The sequence below is a fragment of the Schistocerca piceifrons genome, chromosome 4 (assembly GCF_021461385.2).
Source record: "Schistocerca piceifrons isolate TAMUIC-IGC-003096 chromosome 4, iqSchPice1.1, whole genome shotgun sequence".
Taxonomy (NCBI): Eukaryota; Metazoa; Arthropoda; class Insecta; order Orthoptera; family Acrididae; genus Schistocerca; species Schistocerca piceifrons.
In genome coordinates this window covers 320,760,532-320,779,103 of record NC_060141.1, presented here as the reverse complement: position 1 = coordinate 320,779,103, position 18,572 = coordinate 320,760,532, and the positions used below count along the sequence as shown (strand labels likewise).

General features: G+C 38.7%; 1 protein-coding gene across 2 annotated transcripts in view; it reads right to left on the bottom strand.

The window, feature by feature from the left end:
• Positions 1-18,572, bottom strand: part of LOC124795382 — a 42,762-nt gene that overhangs the window by 12,168 nt on the left and 12,022 nt on the right. The window contains exons 2-4 of one of the 2 annotated variants that reach the window (XM_047259392.1): positions 11,377-13,140; positions 5,284-6,653; positions 5,063-5,105 (exon numbers count right to left, since the gene is read on the bottom strand). In XM_047259392.1, coding sequence (XP_047115348.1) covers positions 5,063-5,105; positions 5,284-6,653; positions 11,377-13,059 — 3,096 coding nt within the window. In that variant the 5' untranslated portion in view covers positions 13,060-13,140. The remainder of the gene's footprint in view (positions 1-5,062; positions 5,106-5,283; positions 6,654-11,376; positions 13,141-18,572) is intronic. The other variant, XM_047259393.1, reaches the window with a different exon arrangement.

Genomic DNA, 18,572 nt, shown 5'->3' with positions numbered 1-18,572 from the left:
CCCTCAGACTTCAAGAAGAATATAATAATTCCAATCCCAAAGAAAGCAGGTGTTGACAGATGTGAAAATTACCGAACAATCAGTTTAATAAGCCACAGCTGCAAAGTACTAACACGAATTCTTTACAGATGAATGGAAAAACCAGTAGAAGCCGACTTCGGGGAAGATCAGTTTGGATTCCGTAGAAATACTGGAACACATGAGGCAATACTGACCTTACGACTTATCTTAGAAGAAAGATTAAGGAAAGGCAAACCTACGTTTCTAGCATTTGTAGACTTAGAGAAAGCTTTTGACAATGTTGACTGGAATACTCTCTTTCAAATTCTAAAGGTGGCAGGGGTAAAATACAGGGAGCGAAAGGCTATTTACAACTTGTACAGAAACCAGATGGCAGTTATAAGAGTTGAGGGACATGAAAAGGAAGCAGTGGTTGGGAAGGAAGTAAGACAGGGCTGTAGCCTCTTCCCGATGTTGTTCAATCTGTATATTGAGCAAGCAGTAAAGGAAACAAAAGAAAAATTTGGAGTAGGTATTAAAATCCATGGAGAAGAAATAAAAACTTTGAGGTTCGCCGATGACATTGTAATTCTGTCAGAGACAGCAAAGGACCTGGAAGAGCAGTTGAACAGAATGGACAGTGTCTTGAAAGGAGGGTATAAGATGAACATCAACAAAAGCAAAACGAGGATAATGGAATGTAGTCGAGTTAAGTCGGGTGATGCTGAGGGAATTAGATTAGGAAATGAGACACTTAAAGTAGTAAAGGAGTTTTGCTATTTGGGGAGCAAAATAACTGATGATGGACGAAGTAGAGAGGATATAAAATGTAGACTGGCAATGGCAACGAAAGCGTTTCTGAAGAAGAGAAATTTGTTAACATCAAGTATAGATTTAAGTGTGAGGAAGTTATTTCTGAAAGTATTTGTATGGAGTGTAGCCATGTATGGAAGTGAAACATGGACGGTAAATAGTTTGGACAAGAAGAGAATAGAAGCTTTTGAAATGTGGTGCTACAGAAGAATGCTGAAGATTAGATGGGTAGATCACATAACTAATGAGGAAGTATTGAATAGGATTGGGGAGAAGAGAAGTTTGTGGCACAACTTGACCAGAAGAAGGGATCGGTTGGTAGGACATGTTCTGAGGCATCAATGGATCACCAATTTAGTATTGGAGGGCAGCGTGGAGGGTAAAAATCATAGGGGGAGACCAAGAGATGAATACACTAAGCACATTCAGAAGGATGTAGGTTGCAGTAGGTACTGGGAGATGAAGAAGCTTGCACAGGATAGAGTAGCATGGAGAGCTGCATCAAACCAGTCTCAGGACTGAAGGCCACAACAACAACAACAACAACAACAACAACAACATGTCATGAACTCCTGACACAGCATCTTGAATGCATTGTATTGCCACCAAGTTCATCCCACAACTCATGGACCTTTGACTTGCAATCTGTGAAGATAGCCTTTGGATTGTGTGAATGAGAACGTGATGTTCCTTAAGAGAATTGTAACTGGTGAAGAGATGTGGGTCTACAATTATGATGTTGAGACCAAGGTTCAATCTTCACAATGTTCTCCAAGAACAATAAAAGCTCATCAGGTCTGGTGAAACGTCAATGCCATGCTGATAGTTTTCTTTTACTTTGAAGGATTAGTTCATCATGAATTCATGCCACAGTGACAAGCTGTTAATCGATGGTACTATCGGGACATGATGCAATGCATGCGAGAAAATGTGAGACCTGAAATGTGGCGAGGCAATTCATGGCTCTTGCATCATGACGATGCACCTGCACATTCATCCCTGTTGGTGCACGATTACTGCACAAAAAGTGAAATCACTGCACTGCCTCATCCTCCATACCCTCCAGACCTGGCCCCTGTGTACTTTTTTTATTGGCAAAGTTGAAAACCCCACTGAAAGGGCAAAGATTTGCAACAATACGTGGGAAGAAAGAAAATTCACAGATGCTGCTTCACGTGATCAAGCAAGATGCATACCAAGACTGCTTGCAGAAGTGGAAATGGCATTGGGAGTGGTGTATCATTCGTAGAGGAGAGTATTTCGGAGACCATGCACAATAAGTTAACGGTAAACATAAAAAAAATGTGGACAACGTTCCAGAATTTTTTGAACAAACCTAATTTTCTGCGCACAATCTGCCTTTAGCCAAACTGAACACACCAGTTTAGCATTCCTAACCTGTGCATTTCATTAAGTCTCTGTTGACGACTTAACACCTCTACTATTTAGCGAGTTGTTACCTTCACTCCTTACATTATCTAAATTGGCAGACAAAACAAGCAAAGCACCCAGAAGGGGGGGGGGGGGGGGGGGGGACAAAAACTGCAGGCTGAGAAGGTAGTGATATTTTTTCCACCAAATACAATATTGAGTCAAATTTACTAATAAGTTAGCAGTATAAGCTCACTTATTAGTATGTCATTGCTCTCACTTTGGCCTGGAAGCACACATTGATTCATGAAGACATTTTATCCTCTCCTGAGGCAAGCAAGAACTCTTGTAACTGGTCTTTGATATCTCTGATACTGGCACTGGGCGGTTTTCATACAAGCTGGTACCACAAACGTTCCATAGGCGACAGGTCTGGGTATCTTGATGGCCAAGAGAGTACCTCAACATCATGCAGACACAGAGATATGTGCCATGTGTGGAAGTACATTGTTCTGTTGAAAATTGGCACCACAGTACTGTTGCATGAGACTTAAAATGTGAGGATGCAGGAAGTCAGTGGCATACCATTGTGCAGTTGGAGTTTCCTCGATCACTACCAGCCGTGACCTGACGTCATACCTGATGGCATCTGCACATCATGGCATCAGGAGTAAGAACACTGTGTCTCTCCAAAACATTGGAAAAATGAGATTTCTCCCTTCATCGCCACCATACTCAGTGGTCATCTGGGGTAATGCAGGACTGTGACTCCTTGCTCAATGCAACATGTCACCATCCATCAGCAGTTCACGCTTCTAGGTCACAGAACAACTACAAACACAGCAGTTTGTGTTGTAGTGTTAAAGGCCCAGGCAGACTACACATGGACGGTAATTAGTTATTACTTAATCTCACTGCTGCTAGTCTCTGACCAATGGTGTGTGATGAAAAAGAATGTTACAGGAAGCTAATTATTTGTTGTCAGATGGCAGCAGCAGATGCGAAGAGATTAAAATAAGCTTGGTCCACAATGATGATTTTCCCTTATGGAGTTCAGATGACTGGAATCTTGACGATGAGTAAGCCTGCCCTCGCATTCCCATGCAGCCCAATATCAGGCTACTGTCATATGCAAATGTTATGCAAACCTGAATATTGCTCGATTTGATCAGCTGGCCCAATGGAGACAGACAATGAGGTTCATTCCAAATTTTGTCAGGTGCTGATAATGTTGTAACAAATACTAACAAAGAGATAGAGGGGCTGGCCAGTACTTACCTCAGCTCAGTACAGCTGACTGTTTTATGTGTATCTATCGGCTGTACTGAGCTGAGGTAAGTACTGGCCAGCCCCTCTATCTCTTTGTTAGTATTTGTTTCACATCTTATATGAGATTTTCCATTAATCATGCTGATAATGTTGTCTCCTACGAGTATGCAGCATTCCCTACTAGGTCTGGTAATTACACTAATGTACTCTGGTGTGTCACAGAGAATTGCATCTCTAATCACTTACCTGTCAATCATGTGTACGTGTATGAAATTACATTGAGATCTGACTATGTCTTCTGAGTACTTCACTTTTTTGTCAGATCACCAGTGACTTTATTATTAAACTTGCAACCTTTATCAAGCAAGCAGATAAATACTTCATTTCTGTTTATCTGTGGAGAACATTGGTTGCGTGTTCTGCTCCACAGCCAAGACTTGGAATTGTTTCCTGTCCATACCATTTTCACAACTACGGTTTCCCCCTTTTCATCCCTTTTTGCATGTGTAATGACCGTAAACAACTCAAATTTAGTCCTACTAACTTCCATTATATCTTTATAGTAGATCTTTAAAAAATTTAGTCTTTTGTTTTAAATCAGTTTTGTAGGCTCAATATAAAACGTACCAATGTTACTCATATTCTACATTACCAGTGGCAAGTTAACTTAAATTTATTTCTGCCTTTCTCTTTTTACCCACCCTCAACTCCTCAGGAAAGTATTTAAAATCGAACAGAAAAAGTATAGTGTTAGTATGACCTATAATATATAGGGCAACTCAAAATGAACATAGCAATTACAAATGGCTGTAACTATTTAATGCACAGTAATAAAATTATAAGAGTTACAGAGTATGAAAACAAAAATGCATTTTTTTAGTTTTATATATTTATTTTGCAAACTTTATGTGTAGACTGTATGATGATACTCCTTGGTCACACTGGAAATATCTAAGAAATTTCAGCTATACATTCTGAGGCAAATATGGAGTTACCAGCATGTACATATTACAAATGTGTATTTTGAGTTCTGAAAGTGGTTTTAGCAAAGGCGACACATACATAAGGTCTTTACCTCAACCCCATAAACAGAAATCCTCAAGTGTGAGGAATGCAGATGTATATAGCAAAGAGCATAACGCAGTGTTGATACATCTAATACAGCCAATCCAAAGGGTCAAAGATTTTGATTTAAAAATATGCTTGTTTCTGATTTGCTATGCTTGCACAATGATGAAAATTTTGTACTTTCTTTTATATCGTCTGTAATTCTTATTGAGGTATGCTATGCATTAAACAGATTCAGACAATTGTAATCACTACATTCCTTTTTTGCTTGTACTGTATTTTGTTTAGCATAGAATTGAATATTAATACCACTGTTTCCTAAGTTTACAGGTTTACTACCACATCTTTCTTAGCCTTTGCAATTTTCCTGCTTCAACAGTACGCGTCAACACATCATTCTCATGTAAACACATTGGTCAGTCATTTTTGCTGCTGAATAATTATCTTGTTATTATATTATCAAAATATTATCAAAATTAAAATAATTTCAACATCAAAATTCACGAGAATATGAAATTTATGCTGAAGACTGAGTACCAACCTGATCTGTAATGGCTGCAACAGCTGAAGGACTCTGCTCATTGCTGCAAGAAAATATTTTTATGAACACTCCATAATAAAAGTAACTTGATCTGCTAAATTTAAATTCTAGTGTTATAATGCTTGAAACGCTGTAACTGCACACACTTGTTTTAAAAAGTTAACCACAGGAAGTGAAATCAACACACAATGATAGCAATTTTATTCTTTACCACTACGCACCTCATTTTTGTCGCAGATGGAGAATGCTGCACAAATAGCACTTTATTGCTAAAATTATTGCGGATATTATCTACAACCCCATTATGATCACCCAAATCATGTTTCTTCTTCTGAGAAGTGTCATTCGCACTGGAAACAAATTCAACATGAAATGTTGAAGAGTCTGTAAGATCTCTCTTATCTGTGTTGACACCACAGCTACAGAAAGAATGAACTAATGAATACTTGTGTGATGTGTGTTCTGGCATCCTGGTATGTAAAGTAGTCTCAGTATTAACCCCACAGCTGTGCTTTGGGACAACATGGCTGCAACAGTTACACCAAAAACTATTAGCTGCACAATATGGTGTACTCAACACATATTTCTTGTGTTGTTCAATATTTTTACAATTATGGCACAAATTATCCATTTGACACACACATGGGCAAGATCCATTCTGAGCAGATTTGTACTGGTTACTGTCTGTTTTCGAACAGCCCACAGTACCATGTGGTCTTTTGTTAACTGAGGTACATCTACGTTGTATATTTTTGTATGACGTTGAAGAATCATCAAAAGTTTTCACATCTTTCCCTACATCCTTATGTTTACAGCCAGAATAAACTGCAGTAGACGACATACTAGTACTGGGTGAGTACACGAAAGATGGTATGTCGCTATTATGGATATCATTTACATCCATTTTCTGTTTCAAGTTACCCATCTTTATATCCCTGAAATCTCCAAGTTTTAGGTGAGGTACAGTATGTTCTGAAATGTTATTCTCTTGCAACATTATGGAACTGTCACAGTGTTTCAAATGGGACTCATTCTCTACATCCAATGCATTTTTATCCCAACAATAACAAGGTTCAACCCGAAGAGGCTTAATTTCACAATAAGTGCCAGGCAGTGTCTTTGTTCCAGTTTTCTTGGTTGTAGTGTTTGTAGGCATTCTATGAGAACTAATTTTCATAATGTTTCCAAAGTGACTTTTTGCTTCATTGTCGACACTGGACTTGTTCATAATCAGTCGTAGGTCTGGTTCACTTCGAAAGAATTGTTTGTAACTTAAACCAATGTTGGTGATTAAATTTTTTGAGAATGATCTGTTGGTAAGCAAATTTTTACCATTTGGAGAATCCTTTCTGTGTTCTGTAAAGGCAAATGGAATCTGATGATGAACAGGTTCAGGAAGTTTCATTTCTTCCAGACAAGTAAATTCAGTATCATAATGTTTTTTTGTCTTTGAGTTTCCTCTTTTTGCTTTTCTTGTAGAATCATTTTTAGAAGTTTCTTTGATACTGTTACAGCAGTTATTTGGCAATGTGTCATAACAACTAGGCTCTATTTGTTCTGGTGGTGGTAAGGATTCCTGCCACTGCTTTACCTGCAATGAGGATTAATGATAATTGGTTAGTACACAGGTTTTGAATTTACATACAATACAATTAAATTCTATTACACAAACATGAAAAATACAAAATAATCTTTTGGCATTTTTCACCAGGTGCCACAATTTCCAACTACCGCAAAATGACAACAAACTCCTGAACTCTAATCTCAAATTATTGTAATAAGGAAAACATTATCATTAGACAAAGTGTGTGTGTTACAAAGCGTAGTTCAACTACCCTCTGTGAAGCACAAAATATATAAATCTGTAAAAACTGCATATGACAAACTGGAGAAAAATAATGGTTGTACTGCAAATATTACCCACTCAAACATCAATATGTAATACTAAGTAAATAAAACAAACCACTGAAGTGGGTAAATGTCTCCTATTGATGTACTGGTATTAAAACAAGAAGAATTGTGTTTGCTTAAGACAGAACCATTTTTTCATGTCGTATACTAGGAAGCAAAACTGGACAAAAAGAGAACTTCAGCCACAAGATTATTATCATAGCTATGGTGGTGGTGATGAAGCCCCATACTCCTCGACAGAGCGTAAGGAACGATGCGGGAGATCTGCACTGCCGTACTAGGCAAGGTTTTAGTGGAGGTGGTTTGCCATTGCCTTCCTCCTATCATAGCTATACATTACAGTAAATAATACAACACAGCTGCATTCTTTGTAGGCTATTCATGCTGCCCACACAAAACTTAGCTAGCACATTTTCACTGGAGATATAACTTAGCAGTGTTGTGTAGTGTCATGTGATGACAAGACTGTTTTAGCATGATCGAATCAATACCCTAGAAGAAGAAACCGTTCCATGGGATACCACCTTATCGAAGGTACCTTCAGTGCCAGGCGGGAGGGTTTGCGTGCTCCGATGAAGTCAAGAGCTGTGTCAGAGGTAGCATAGGCACTGGCAGGCTCACCCAAACGGGAGTGGTCTTGACAAAGGAGCCAGACAAAGTGTGTCCCACAACATAGGGCACTATAGGCGTAGTGAAGGAGTAAACCTCATACAAATCCTGGTCCTCCAAGTTGAGGATTGGGCAAGCGGCTAACACCACCCTCCTGTAAAAAAATTCTTGTTCAGAAACCTCAGAGTAAAGAAGCCGGACAGATTTATAGACGACGATATGACACTGTTAAAGGCAAATGAAAACATGATGTATTTCTTGGAACCTGTAATGTACAATCACTGTATAGGGCAGGGGCCCTGAGGTTCAGTGCTATATGAACTCGATAAAACCAAGGCAGGCATAACTGCCCTACAGGAAATACGATGGAGTGCTTGATATGGGAGGCTGGATAATTTTCAACCATGGTTCAGAGAGCCACCATGAATGTGGTACAGGGTTCACAGTAAGACAAAAATTTAAACACCTAGTGAGTGGATTCACTGGGATAACATTTAGGATTTTACATATGAGATTGAATATCCGATTCTCAAACTACTCATTGATCAATGTACATGCACCCACAGAAGTATCAGATGACCAGGATAAAGACACCTTCTTTGAGAATCTTGAGAGAACTTATGACAGATGTCCTGTGTATAACACTAAAATAATTATTGGAGACCTCAATGCACAGACAGGTAAAGAAGAACATTACCTTCCAGCAATAAGAAAGCACAGCCTCCATGAATACACAAATGACAATGCCCACCGAGTCATTCAGTTTGCACTGTCACATAACATGGCTGTAGGTAGCATCACAAAAGGGTTCATAAAGCAACATGGTGTAGCCCTGATCAGTGTACCTTCAACCAAATTGATCAAGTAATTATTGATGGCAGGCATTCCTCAAACTTACTAGATGTTCGAACTTACAGAGGAGTTAATGTAGATTCAGACCACTACCTTGTAATTGTGAAACTAAGAGCTCGAATATCCAATACAAGAAAAGTCAAAGGAACACTTCAAAGTAAGTATATGGTATCGAAGTTAAAAAATGAAGACATCTCTAAAACATACTCTGAGAAGGTTGCTGAGAATCTTGCATTATACACCGCAAGTGTAAGTGATAACCTGGATCAGGAATGGAACAATTGCATGGATGCAGTCATTAAAGCAGCAGAAGACCTGCCAGGGAAAGAAGGAAAACAACCGAGGAATTCCTGGTTTGATGAAGAGTGTAAGAGAATAAGTCAGGAGAAAAATCTGGCATACAGGAAAATGCTTGATAAATTATCAAGATAAAAGGAAAGAGAAGAAACGGCATCAGAGAAAGAAAAGGGAATGGGAAAGAAAGCAGATTGAAGAACTGGAGACAATTGTAAAAATAAATGATGTTAGAAAATTTTATCAGAAAATTAATAGTGAGAGAAGAGCATTTAAACCGCACATCAACCTGTGTATAAGTAGAAGATATCCCAGTTGCTCCAGAAGATGATGCCATAGTACCTCCCCCTTCCCAAGGAGAAGTGAACAAAGCATTTGCCTGACTGAAGAACAATAAAGCACCAGGGACTGACTACATAACATTTGAACTATTGAAAGCTGGAGGAGTTGAGCTAAATTGTGGGATCTACAAGACTGTGTGCCTCATCTGGGAAAAGGAAGAGTTACCGGAAGAATGGAATGTAGGGATAACGTGTCTGGTGCATAAGAAAGGAGATCTATTTGAATGCAGCAACTACAGACGCATAACACTTTTAAATATTATATATACAAAGTACTATCAAATATCCTGTTTAGCAGACTTTCCACCTAAAACAGAAAGTATTATTGGAAGCTATCAATGCGGATTCAGACCAGGAAAGTCAACTGTAAACCAGGTATTTACTCTCCGACAAATAGTAGAAAAGACCAATGAATTCAATGTTGGTGTGCACCGTCTTTTCACTGACTTTAGATCTGCATATGAGACAGTGCGAGTGCAGTCAAGGCTACTACCTCAGTTTCCCACTCAAACTGGGCTAAGGCAAGGAGATGGGCTTCCCTGCCTACTTTTCTACCTGGTGTTTGAAAAAGTGGTAGGCAAATCAGATATTCAGGCAAGAGGAACTATCTACTGTAAGTCTGTACAATTACTGGGATATACAGATGACTAATTTAACGAGCAGAACATTAGAGATCTAAAAAGTGCATTTTCAGCTCTAAAACTGAGTGAAGAGAAGATGGGCCTGAGAATTAATGAAGGAAAGACGAAATGTATGTATAACGGCACTAACCAACCCTTTCAGCCCACAACAACCCTTGATGGAATGACATTTGAGGGAGTGGTACGCTTCTGAAATTATGCCTCGCATAAGTGCTTCCAACCAATGCTACTTTGGAATCTTGTGACATGTTAAATCCAAGCTTATATCATGAGGGACTAAGTGCCAACTTTATGAAACACTGATACACCCAGTACTTACTTAAGGCTCAGAAACATGGATAATTATGAAGCAGGGTGAAAACAAACTGGGATCACATGAAAGAAATACACTGAGGAGAATTTTTGGACCTGTATATGAAAATGGGACCTAGAGAAGGTGAAGGAATGACGAACTTCATGACTGCTATAAGGATGATGATATGTTGAAGTTCATAAAGCTGGTAGACTGAGATGGGCTGGACATGTAATGCGACTTGATGAGACAGGTCCAGCAAGGAAAGCCTGCTGCAGTGAACCTGGAGGAAGAAGAGCAAGAGGATGACCTAGGTTGAGATGAAGCGATGAGGTTGGAGAGGACGCTGCCAGAGTCGTTTGCCGTAACTGGAGGTCCACGGCGAAGTCCAGAGAGGAATGGCAGAAAATTACTGAGGAGGCCAGTCCCATTCCGGGATGTAATGCCAATGGAAGAAGAAGAAGAAGAAGAAGAAGATTTTTTTATGAAGTATTGTGTCAAATTAATAGAGATTCTAATAAAGCCTTACAATAAGTTGTAGTCAGCCCATAGAGAGAGGTGCGAGTTGGACACGGTGTTAAGGCACACATTAACTGTTCAAAAGCAGTTTTTCTATGTAAGATGAGCTGAAACTTGGGTACCCATCAATGTCACTTGGTACCAAGCGTGTTAAGAGAATGTGTACTTTCATGTTCAAAACTTGTAAGTTACCTGCTCATTTGATTTTGACAAAAATCTCAAAGTGTACCAGCTTGATGCAAAATTTGTGCCACCACTGTCAGATGAGCAGCATAAAATGAGTTACTTTGGATCCATTGCCATATGTCTTATGAATACAAGCACAGTCATCACAAGTAACATGTTTTGTGGCAGTGATGTTTTTCAACTTTAATACATCCCTCAATGACAAACTACACAAATAAGTTTTATTTAGGTATAATGTGCAGTTTGACAGAAGACAGTAGGAAAAACGCAACCATTTAAAAAAAACATTCCTGAATGATGTTATCACAATAATGCTGTTGCACATTCAGTATTGTTATTTTATAATTTTTTGTCCCAATCCCTATCCGTTGGACTTTGCACAGGCACAGTTCCTTAACATCCTCATCTGAATAACCATCATAAGAAAATACTCTGAGACAACAGAAAAAATAAGCACAAATTCTTACACCAAACATGCACCATTACACAGGACACAAAACTAGTTGGGAACTGTGTGCAGACCCTGCAGGACACTACCATGTAAAGAGGAAAATGATCGTGTTATAAGTCAGTGAAGTTACATGAATGAAGTTCAGTTTCCTAAACACACTTCATATATGACAATGTTTACAATTTACTATCTACAGTGAGAAGACTTGTATAACATACCTTTAAAATTGAGTTCTCTGAGGAACTTGCTTTGTGTTCCTCACTATCAGAAAAATCTTTTGAGAAAAATGACTTCGTTTCCCTCAATCGGTCAGAAACAACACTGCAGATATTTGCAATTGTCTCTTGGTCACCACTCCTGACTATATTCTTAGTCTCTCCCAAAGACAAGTTATGTGGGATGTGAGAGTCCAGCAAAATATCTTCAGAAGAAAGATTTTCTTCTTCTCTTCTCATGACACAGTCTTCTGTACAGTTTACTGACGCTTTGTCCTCCATGTTTTCAAGTTCTGTAACACTTTCTCTCAAACTCAATTGTTGGAATTCTGCTGAGGATTCTGGCTTGCTGAAACTATGATTGGGAGTACTAATGGCCAAAAATGGCAAAGCTATGTCCTCCTGCAGTCTTCTATTTACTGCAAGGAAATCTGATGACGTCTTAAGTTCAGGTGTGAAATTGGCATCATTACTAAGGTTTCTGAGAAAGTTCTCTTGGCCATTTGGTCTCATGTTGGCAGCAGAAGGCAGACTACTACTGCCTGAAAGAAATGAACGTTGGAAGAGATTTTGCCTCAAATGTAAATTACGATCATGAAAACCAGCTCTTTCAGAATATGACTGATTTACTAAAGAGCTTTTGCTATGTTCATTGTTCCATATACTGAAATCATCTTGTGTTCTATGGGATCTTATTTCTTCAACAGATGAATCAATTACCTTAAATCTTAACCTGTCAATTCTATTTTCTGCATCTGCATACTTCATTAGCAATGCATCATAGTTTTCTTGTATTTGTGATATTATGTTATTTTTATCATTTAGTTCTTCTTGTAATTTGCAAATGATATGCCGTAAATCCTCTTCAGGTTCCTGCTGAATAGAACTATGGAAAGATTTCCCATCTTCCCTCTTGCTGCAAGAGATTTCTATATTTTTCTTTCTTTCTGATTCAGTTTTCTTTATCTGACTAATGTACTCTCTTACTTTGCTCTGAACATGATCATACGGTTTGACACCACTCCCCAGACTAAGACAACTCAGCGAGCGTGGCAAGCCAGAATCTTTAGACTTCTGAACTGATGAAATTGTTGTAGATGACTGGCATGGGTTATGTATTAAATATGTGAATTCAGGTTCATTTTTTTGGGAATAAAAAGGCAGAGTTGATAAATCTTGAACTGATGACCAGTTTCGTTTCATATATCTAAATGTTTCAGCACGAGTTTTTCCACCATTTCTTTGTTCAGCTGATATTTGTGAACAGTTTTCTAGAAGATCTGGAGTATTGACAGAGTGTTTCCTTTGTCTACTTGGAGATGCACAAATGTGCGAGCCCTCTCCACTTTGCAAAATGTTTGAATTGGTTGCATTGCCATTTAAACTATTCTGTGAAGATTTTATTGGTTCCTCCAATATAACAGTAAACGAATCTAAGGAAGTTTCTACATCCTTAAGAGAGATTCCATGGCCGTCCAGACTTTGTAATTCCACCATATTTTGTAGATCTGTTGGAGAATGATCAGCATTGTGATTTCCCATATCAGAAAAAAGATTACTTGAATAGGAACCAGATGAAGTTAGACTTATGAGGTTAGGCTTGACATTCTCTAGTAACTGTTCATCCACTGATGAGCTGGTTTCACCAGAGTTTGAGAACTCTGGTTTTTCATTAGACAACAACATTTCTCAATAATGTTATGCAAAAGCATTCAGCAACCATCACATCTTTGTGTGTAGATGTTCTGGAGCTCTAGTCCAAGCAGCCTAAAAAAGAAAAGCTTATATTAATCAAAACAATTAATGTAACAGATTTGTAACTAGCAGAAAAGTTCATATAAAGAGAAAACAAGGAAATTGTTAAAGAATGTCAAAACCTAAAACAGAATAAAAAACTGAAGTTGACAAACACAGGCAGAGAAAAGTCTATATACGTTTTTAAAACACATTACTAATGCTATGCACCTAACTCAAACGTATTCTAATCTTCTCCACCTAACCTCTACTCAACAATAATTTCTTAATGCCATTTGTTTACATATAAAATTCTTGAGTAACATGAGTTGGAATAATGAGTGTGAATAAGAAAGAAAAGCAAAGGTTGAGGGGCATAACTTATGGTGCAATTACAATACCAAAATGGAAACAAATAATTCAGAAAAATCAAGAAACACATGTTCATGTCAAAAGGGTGTAAGATGAGATTAAGTTCATCACTGATTAACAGCAACTTTCAGGATAATAAGGCATTGAAGATATCTTAACATAAGTAAATTAAAATGTTCATATTCTTCTGGCTAAAGCTAAGAGATGCTCAGAAAAATTATTGATTGTGGTGGACAGGCTGTTATGGCACAGATCAGCCGTCTTACATACACAAAACTAATAAACGCTAATAAAACTTAAAATAACAACTGGATGGACAGCAAAACTGGAAGAAGTTCAATATAGCAAAGTGAATAAAGTTTGTGTATCTAGGAAAAACAAACAGCAGAAAGAGTATTAAGGATATAGGCATACTGATAAAGTTTTGAATAAAAGCAACGAAGGTTTATTTCCCCCAACAAAGCCTCTGTTGAAAGCTATACAATTAACCCAGCAACATTCCAATTTTTCACCCCATCAGAGAAGCTGGCTAGTCAATCTGTGGAAGATGATTAATTTTGTGGTGAACACCTGTTCACTTAACAAAACTTCATCTCACAAAGAGAAATCTTAAAAGCTAGGAAACAAAAAGATATCACAGAGCTAAACCAGGAACACAAAGTGAAGGAGGACAAATTAATATCCTGGCATATTTATTTTTTGCCACTGCATTAGCTGCAGTGTCATCTGGAAAACAGGCAAAACAAGTACTTTCTTGTAAGTCACTGTTGCTAATTTTGCAATCAAATCTTGTTTCGAACAATCCACTAATAAAACACAATAAGGAGCATTTATGGTTCTTGACTTGGTCCAAGAAATCAACAGGATGTCCCAGGAGGAATGGTCAATATTCAGGAATATGACAGGAATGATCATTTGAAACAAAAAAAGTCCAGTCAACGTGGGCACTAAATTGCATATCTTAAAAGCTACAATCTTTCCGACTGTAAAACAAATCTCTCCTACTACAAGCTCTTTGTTTTTCATATTTTGAGAGACGGTAGTATGGACCAAAACAAGAAGAAGTTTATAGTGAATAAGGGCTCTAAAGACAACGCAGATCTTAGAGCTGTAAGCATTTCTTTAGTAGAAGAGGATTATTTCACAGTAGAGGAGACAACTAGGTGTTCATAGCTCTTAAAGTATGTATTTTACAGCCCAGCGACTAATGAAATTCAAATATCAAAAGTAGTCAGTCATTGATGTGAGCAGCAGCCAACTGATTATTCTGACTCATCAGAGTTAATGGTTGTCCAAATCACTGACGTCTCAAGAGAGAGTTAAATATACTGATCGTAACGATCCCCCCTCAGTGTTCAGTATACCTTTTCTTAATACTCAATGGGCAGAAAAAAATGTCCTTTCACCTCAATGCTGAAGCATGAGCACGTACAACAGTGAAGCTACAGTCATGCCTGGACTGCACCTAATGTTATACAAGAAACAGCTGTCTGCACTGCTCTCAGCTGAGTGTGTGGCAAACATGGACACTGGCAGCTATGTGGCAACAAGCTGCATACTGGCTCAAGTAACAGCACAGCACAGTGAAGGCATATCTCTCCATGCAGTTACATCAGCTGTGCACAGTATAGCAGGCACCACTAGGGCTGACATTGGCTCTCACCATTTTGGGCCTGTCAGCTAAGTTCCAGCCAGAAAATGGAGCTGCCGTGTCACTGATAAATGAAGAGACATATTGGCAGCTCAGCTTGACTCATCACTGCTGCAGAGGGCTCAGCAGCAGGTCATGTCTTATAGCCAACGGGCAGTTCCTATCTATGGAAAATTGTCACTTACAGCTAAGTACAATAAATGTCAAATGTGTACTAAAATTCATAGTTTTATACTTGCCTAACATTCTTAACATTTTCAGCTTGCACACTATTACACCATTTGGTTCAAAAATAGTAGACCATTTCAACTTAGAATCTGAAACAGTGCCATGTAGCAATATTGATTCTCTCTCTGCTACATAGAATGAGATTTTTGAAGCAGTCCTTTGTTGTGTACAAAACTTTACTGCTCACATATCTAAGACACCTTTGAAAGTACCAAAATTTTAAAGAGCTTGCTCTTTGCTACTTGCAGTTAGAAATGCTGTTTAGGTTTGACTCATAAATCTCTAGGAACCAGATGCTGTTTCCCCATATTAGTAACTAAATTGGTGGAAACAATGGTTGTCACTAAAAAGTCTAATGAGTCTATAAACATATGTGACAATTTTAAAGCAATTATCAACATTCAATCACGCATTTATCTCTATTCTATACCGTGTCAAAAGGATATATTAAAAAAAATTAGTTGGAAACCAATATTATTCAAAAATTGATTTAAAAATGCATATCTGCAACCCCTGTAAGATAGTGAATCAAAACATTTACTGCTCTTAAATACATCATTTAATACGTTCCAGTACAATCACTTACTTTTTGGGGCTGCTAACGCCCCAGTCCTATTTCAGAAATACTTGGAGCAATTGATTTGTGGAGGTCTGCAGTGCACCAATTACTTACACAATGTCATGTAATGGGGGTGACACAAGCAAAACACCTTAGGAACCTTTAATCTCCTCACAAAGCTCTTGGAAAATGGCTTATGTTGTCAGTTACACAACCGCAGCTTTTTTGCCCTCAGTGTTAAATATTTCAGCAGCAAAGATATCACACCCACACATGGCGTCAACATGATAATTAACTTCGAACAACTTTAGTCAGCTTATACTGCAAGCAGCACAAACCACACACTCGTTGAATCAGGTTGGGAGGGGGGGGGGGGGGGGGCGGGCGGAGCTATCAAATTTGAGTGACTGGCAGCATGTCAGCAGACTTTTCAATGCCTTAAAGATTGTCTGAAATTAGCATAATGCCTGATATCGTATACAGTGGGCTCATGGTTGATGCTTGCATTGGATGTATCACAATATGGGATTGAGGTGCTTCAGTCACATAAAATGTCAGATGGATCCAAAAAAGCAATTACCTAAGGCCCTAAAACATCGATGGCAGTGTCTGGACAGTCGGAGGGAAGGGGAAGAGAAGTGCTTTAGCAATAATTTACAGTTTGAAGAAGTTTCCTGACCAGAGTGGTTATTACTATACTCTCCCTACTTGAGCCAGTGTAGATAAGAAACTATTTACCATGCAGGTGCCCAACTTATAAATGATGGTGTTCAGACTGTGTGCTGCAGGATTTGCATTGTTAGTAGTGTTAGTGTCATGACTTGCCATTACGCACCAGTACTGATACAGCAACATAGCGTTGAAACACAAGCACCAGCACCAGCTAAGCTACACTTCATTGTTCCTGGCAGAAAACTGCATAAATATGGCTGTTGCAATCCTTACATGCAAATTAAAGGGGAGGGATTTAGTATCCCTGTCTTCAGCAAGCATCGGAGATGCTGCAAGTCACTAACACGAGTCCTCCTGCTTTGATGCAGAGGACAAGGCCAGTGCAGCACATGTCCACTAACATGGATATAAGCCTGCAAGCCGAGAGCCTCGGCACTTGTTCGCTACCACAAGTAGTGCTTAGCCTATCACCATATCACTACACCTACAACAATGCTGCTCTGTTTTTGGACTGAATGGTTTACACTGGTGATATATGCTCAGTGCACAGCTAACAATGACTTTTGCTCTGTGTGGTGTACACTTCCGTATCAGGAGTGGACGGAAAACACTCCACATGACAAAAATGTATTCCCACTTTTTGATGAACTAATGGAAGCCTTTACACATGATTTTGATGGGTGCTTGATGTATGGAGTGTGGTGGTGACAGATCAAAGTCATAAAAAGAAGAAAAGGTGCCATTTGTTTTATCATCTGTGATCATATCAAAACTGATTAACCCAGAAATAAATGTTCCTGAAGATAAGTGCAGAGTCCACATGAACTACACCCAATTCTGTTCTGGTCAGAAATCACTTCAAATGAAAATGATTAACAACAGTAGTAACTACTACTTTTTTCCTGTGTTGTAAGTCACAGATTACAGTTGCTGACAGTCAACATGGGTTGGGAAAGGTGAACAGGGCTTTAGTTCTAGAGCTGTTTTATCGAGACAATGGCAACAGTGCTGCTGCTCTTCGTGAGTATTGATGCCTTAAAGCAGTACAGAGGGGTCCTCTTTCTGCATTGGGGTTGAAAACATGATTTGGAATTTTGAATTAACTGGCAATTTGGGAATTTCTCCTGGGAGAGGCTGACAACCGGCTGTGCCACAAATTGTTGAAAAACTTACTGTTGCCATGGCTGAGAATGCTGGATGCAATGAACTATCTTCACACAGTGCACCAGCTGTGTCATAACAATTGAACATTCCATAGTCCACTGTTAGGAAAATGCTGTGAACATTCTGAAATGGTATCTTCAGTGTGGTTACAGGCTGTCATGGACACAGACGATCATCACAATGGGCAACATTTTTAATTTTGAACATATACATGATATGCAATTAACAAATGTTACCCTCTCATATGGAAATTAAAATGTGTAGTCTATCCATGATTTGTTTGTTATTTCTTTTCTGCATGTCCATACAAATGTTTCCATACAGCTTCACTGTCCTATGATCAATTGTTTTTCCATGAGTGTCTTCTCAAGTAGCAAAAGTTTAACTATATATTTGTGCTAGAGTAAATCCCACCTCGTAACTGACCATGAATCCATTAACACTGCTTTTTCGGTATAGGTCCAACCTCCCAGAAAAGACCGTGCAGCGTCTGCAAAACTGGCATTGTTTTTGAGTGGTTGTAATTATGAAATTCACCTCTGACCCACTGTCCAAAACGTCAATGCAAACACCCTTTCTCACTGTCCCCTGTGCCTCAATGTAACAGGTTGAATCACCAGATAATGGTTTGTTTTGCACTCTAGCGGCACCAACAATGACCCTGGACAGATTCCCATTGATAGCATGTGAGATAGCCACAGGGATAGCCCACTATATGGTACTGTGTGTAGTTTTGTCAGTAATGCATTCAAGATGGCCAGAGAATTTACCGAAACAGTCAGGCCTGGCATGTCATAAGTATGTTGCAATGCAGCACAA